This window comes from Ricinus communis, chromosome 10 (genome assembly GCF_019578655.1).
Source record: "Ricinus communis isolate WT05 ecotype wild-type chromosome 10, ASM1957865v1, whole genome shotgun sequence".
Lineage (NCBI taxonomy): Eukaryota > Viridiplantae > Streptophyta > Magnoliopsida > Malpighiales > Euphorbiaceae > Ricinus > Ricinus communis.
This window is the reverse complement of record NC_063265.1, coordinates 16,099,473-16,104,689: the sequence shown is the minus strand read 5'-3', so window position 1 is coordinate 16,104,689 and position 5,217 is coordinate 16,099,473. Positions and strand designations below refer to the sequence as shown.

At 35.7% G+C, this 5,217-nt stretch overlaps 1 protein-coding gene across 1 annotated transcript; it reads right to left on the bottom strand.

Moving 5' to 3' along the window:
• LOC8273730 lies at positions 1 to 4,232 on the bottom strand. Its single transcript, XM_002533501.4, has 6 exons — positions 3,811 to 4,232; positions 2,801 to 2,965; positions 2,648 to 2,725; positions 1,782 to 1,847; positions 1,486 to 1,551; positions 1 to 1,359 (listed from the first exon to the last, which is right to left on the bottom strand). Exons 1-6 carry the CDS (start codon positions 4,117 to 4,119, stop codon positions 496 to 498), a joined length of 1,548 nt encoding a protein of 515 aa, XP_002533547.2. The 5' UTR covers positions 4,120 to 4,232; the 3' UTR covers positions 1 to 495.
• Positions 4,233 to 5,217: the final 985 nt, after the last annotated feature.

The following is a 5,217-nucleotide window of genomic DNA, read 5'->3' as shown; positions in this document are numbered from 1 at the left end:
TTTAAAGAGACTCGAATGCCTCATTTTGTAACTAACTTAACGTATTTTTCAGAAACAGGAATTACAACAAGATGTTACAGACCCACCAGCTAGCTTCAAATTCATCTCCTAATTCTACTTTTACTGCCCCTGCCAACTCTACCCACCAAAATGGCAGCAACATTCAGTTAACATAGAAACTAATTCCTTACCCAACTTTGCAATATAAATTACTAAATGCTAACACGTTCCACATCTATTTTGCCTTCTGACTAAGCTTCCATCCTGTCGTGTACTTTGTGCATATGAAAAGGGGCAACCAAAATTGCCCGCATTAATACAGATTAAAAAAGAAAAGAGCCAAAAATAGCAGTCACAGAGATGTGCGACCAAGTGGTTGATCTCTATTCTTTCAGAGGCCTTCTCTGCTTGCATGTTCGCATTCAGAACAAGGTTTAACTGCTCAGGCCCTGGGATCAAATCTAGCCAAAAAGCCACCCTGTTTACCGTACGACTTCAGCAGTTCATCCGACATTGGCGCCCATGGAGGTTCTTAAGTTTTGTAAGTTCCTTCCTCCTCCTTCTTGCCACTGCTGCAGCCGCTGCATCCACTAGATTCTTACTTAGGAACTTGAATGGATCTCGATTCTTTCCCGGTAAAGCACTTATTAGTTGCTTAGATGTTGTACAAATGCCATCAGTATGTGGAACAGATTCTGATCGAGTCCCAGTCTCATTTTTAACAGCAACTGTAGGTGTAACAGAACTAAGCATTACAGGAGCAACAACTGTTTCTTTATGGTTGGGTGCTGCGGAGTGACCGCCTCCTTCTGGGGGGACTCCCACTGGTGTCTCGTTAAGATCATTAATTGCTGGATTACCATCTTCTGAGTTAACTTTTTCAGACGCAGAGGAAAACTGGTTCTGCATAAGTGCAGTAGCTTTTGCAGATGAAGTTCTACTACATTGATTATTTACAGAAGTTCCATCTTGTTTGTGTTGCAAGCCAAAGGAGGGCAGAGGGTGGAGTCCATTCGCATGCTCAGGAACTGGAAAGAACCAAGGACATGACACTATATATAATGGAATTCTTGGTCCATTGGTAATCATGGGGTTTTCTTGTGGCTGCTGAGATGAATCAAGCTTTCCATTGGGTGGCATGGAAATGCTTGATGGAATCATAATGGTACTTTGAGGCCCAAGATGTGATTGGACAGAATTTGAAGACTGAATGATGGAAGGCCAGCAAAGTGATGAAAATGGATGTTGGTTATATAACAGCAATGAGCAGTTTGTAGCTGGGGCAAGAGAGTTGTCAACATGGGCTGACTTAAGGTCTGCTGGGGAATCCTCCACCTCAGTTTTTATTAACTTAGCCATCTAGCAAAATTGGGAAAGTATCACAGGGAAGTAAGAATTCCTCCAGAATTTTGAGGTCCATTCAGTGTCAACCATAACTTAGATCCTAGAAATGGGACAGGAAAAAAGAATTAAACCGCATCTCACCTGTGCCTTCAAATACTTATTTCTGGACTCCAAAGACTGAAACTCTTTTAAAACTGATTCTTTCTCCTTCTCAACAGAAATGTCATTAAATATTAAAAGAAAAAGTAACGTTAGCAAGTTTAGGAATTTATTATTAATCATAAAAAGGTAATTATTTGGAACTCAAATAGAAATTATGACAACTTCAAAACCACTCCGAAACCTAATTCGAATAATTTTAGTAGTAGTAACAGAAAGAGTAAAAAGGAAAACTAATTCCTTGAAAGATGTTAAAAATTATAGACAACAGTGATTACCCTCTTTAAGTTTTCATTTTCCCATGCTAGATCAGCAGCTTTCCTGGTTAACTCCTCACATAGAGCCTAATGGGAAAAATGATGTGAAAAAGTAGCATAACCAATGAGCGATCTGGTTAGACTGAAACCAAGCATTTCAAATAAAGCAGAGGCTAAATATATAAGAAGATAATGGATATTACATGAATTGACACATGAAAAACACGAAACAACTTGCCCGTCTTTCTACAAATCAGAACACTTGAAAAAAGATCATTTTATTTTGACTCTAGGTTGTACTCCAGCAATAATATTCTTATTTGATATCCACTTGTTAACCTAGCTCTACTTTCTACCTTACTTTTCCAGCGCTTAAACTGAATTAAACTCTTAATTTTTAAAATATTAGTTTAACTGACTACTCTAGGCCTTAAATTTATATATTAAATTGAGGACAAACATGCAAGAAAGGAGTTGCCAGATAGTAAGAAGGCCGATGAGTTGAATGCCTAAACTTGCTTCTGGTAATCTATTTTAACTAATACATAATACAAGGAGGAAAACTGACCAAAGAATATGCAGGACCTCTTCAACACAGAAAGAGATGCTCCAAGTCATTGTATTAGCAAACAAACTTAACACCTAAGAAGTTAAACTAATATCCCACATATAGAAATGAAATTAGAATGTCCAGTGACTGAAGAAAATAATAAGTGAAAGCGAATAAGGATTCAAAACACAGTTCTCAGCTTAGCCATTTGACAGGAAGACATATATAAAAGCAGAAATGTCAACCAATGTGATTTAATTGCAATAATGGGTAGAATGAGCAATATGAAAGTAAACTATAAACAGAACATCTATCAAATTTATCGCACATAGTTTACCTGTCTACGTCGAATAGTTTGTCTAGCTGATTCTCTGTTTGCCAATATCCTACGCAGTCTCCGTTCCTCTTTTTCTGCCTGTGTGAAATATCAAAAGCTTTCAGTTGCTAATAAGGAGTATTAAGAGAACATTGCTGGAGAATGAAAGTTTACCTCGGTTAAATTTTGTCTCGACCTGCCACCACCATATGATGGGTGATTTTTCACAGAGACAGGACTTGGTTTAGGAATATCCGCATCTTGCTCAACCTTTGCAGCTTTTATTACTGTATCACTACATAGTGGTTCATCATGTTGCTGATCCACAGGTGCTGGATCCTGCTAATACACAAAAATATTTCTCAAGTCCTGCAGAAAATATTGATTTTTGGTGACAGATCATTATGAATGATAAGAAACTAGTTTCGCAGAACATATTAGACATCAAGTGGCTCATTACAATAAGCAATGCTCAGATATAAACAGCAAAACCTTCAGATTTCTCTTCTATTATCTTTTTCCTTTTCAGAAGTATAATGCTAAAAGCAAAATCAAAGGGAAAAAAAAAAAAAAAAGAAGGCAGAAATCCAATAAATTATGTGATATTAATAGAAGTCAAATTCCAAGAAATAAGTTCTGCCAAGAGAACATAGGCTAAAATCAATGGACTCTATACTTTGGGTGCCATCTTCATGCATAGGATCCGCAGAATAAGATTAATTCAAGATTCAACAACTAAGTCCAAATATCTTTAGCAAAGTCTGATTTTACCACAAGAAAAAACTACAATTGAGTTTGAGTGTTCACTAATTTTACAAAGATTGAATTTTAAAAATTTTATTGCTAAGCTTTTAAGCAATGCTGCAGTTTTCCATATTCTAACATACAAGCTAGATAAGCAAATGCACTTTATGCCTTGGCCACTAATCCCATTTAAAAGGTCACTCGTTGAATATTCTGCAACACTAATAGATTAATTATCTAATACAACAAATTCGACACTATATTATCATAATTGTAACAAATTCTATTATTTTATTATAATTCCCACAAAATAATCATACTAATTTAACTAATATGTAACTCACTATTTCTTGAAACCTTAGCCCTCCGTACATAAAATGTTTTTTTTTTTTAAATAACTTAAAAAGAAAAACAAAAGTTAAAGAATTTAAAAGACTAACCGGGGCAGGATCCAGGCAGTTAGTGAGCGAGTCAAGAACCGGTTTAGTAAACGGGTCAAGCGGAGGCGACTCGCTCTTGACTCGTTTTTTACCTCGTTTTCCTTTACTTCCCCATCTACCACCACCAGCAGTAGAAGAATCCCCGCTTCCACTCTCTTTCATAGCTAAATGAGCTAAATCCGCCAGCGCCTCCGCCGCCTCCATCTCTATCCTCACCATCCGATCCACTTCCACCTCCGCAGACGAACTCGCCGACGAAGAAGAAAAAGATGATGATGAACTCGAAACAGAGCATCTCTCTAAATCCATTACTCGTAAAAACCCTAAAAGAAAGTAAATTACAAAAAGAAAAGAAGAAACTAGAGAGAGAAAGTCCAATTCCTACAAGGAAGGGTAAGGTTTTAGAGAGAGAAAGAAAGAAAGGGTTACTACTACTGGTTGCTTAGCACACAGATTGGTGTACGATCGCCACGTGTCATGCCATCTCACTACTTGACATCTATGTTAGTTCTTGCCCCATGTATCTCTGCTTGCCACGTTTCGATCTTGCCCACGTAGGCTACTTCGCACGCGTGAGATCTCGCACGTGAGAATAAATTTGGGTTTCAGTTTAGGGGACAAGTAGTATATGCAATATAACAGGTGGCGGCCGGATTGGCTTACACGTGGAGTATAGTAGTTCGCTTTTTCCCCGGTTCCGCTAGATTTTTGCCCCGTTTGGTGAGTGTATTACGTGGCGGAAAGATAACCATAAAATAAGTTGCTCCTTTTTTGGCTGTTTTACTGTATAAGGTTTTTTTTTTTTTTGAAATCTACTGTATCAGGTTAAAAAGTGTGAAATGTAAGATTGAGAGGTCTGAGCTGTGTGCGGTGGCTCGGTCACGGAGGGGCTGTGGCTGGGTGTTTGTGTTGTTGGGTTGGGTCACCTAATTTTTCACTAACCTATATTACCTTTTCAGGTTTTCTTTTTTCGATTTGAGGCAAATCAATTTATTGCTTTTTCTGTGGAATAAAAAAATGTATTCAAAAAATTAATTATTTATATTAAATTATTAAGTTTTTAAATTTATGTTACTATTGTATTTCTGATTGAACTTGAATTAAATCATATAAACTATAATAATATGATTGTTTCATCCATATGAGATAATTATATATATATATATATATTTATATATATATATATATATATATATATATATATATTTATATTAATTTTTAAGATTCAAAATATTTTTGACACGTGTGATTAATTTTAGACATTTATATTTTTCATTTTGATATGTATACTATTTTTGACATATAAAATTCAAACTTATAAATAATTTTATAATTTTTTATTAATTTATTGATTAATAAATTATATTTCTAAATAAACACTCATTCTAATCTTTAAAAATAGTATAT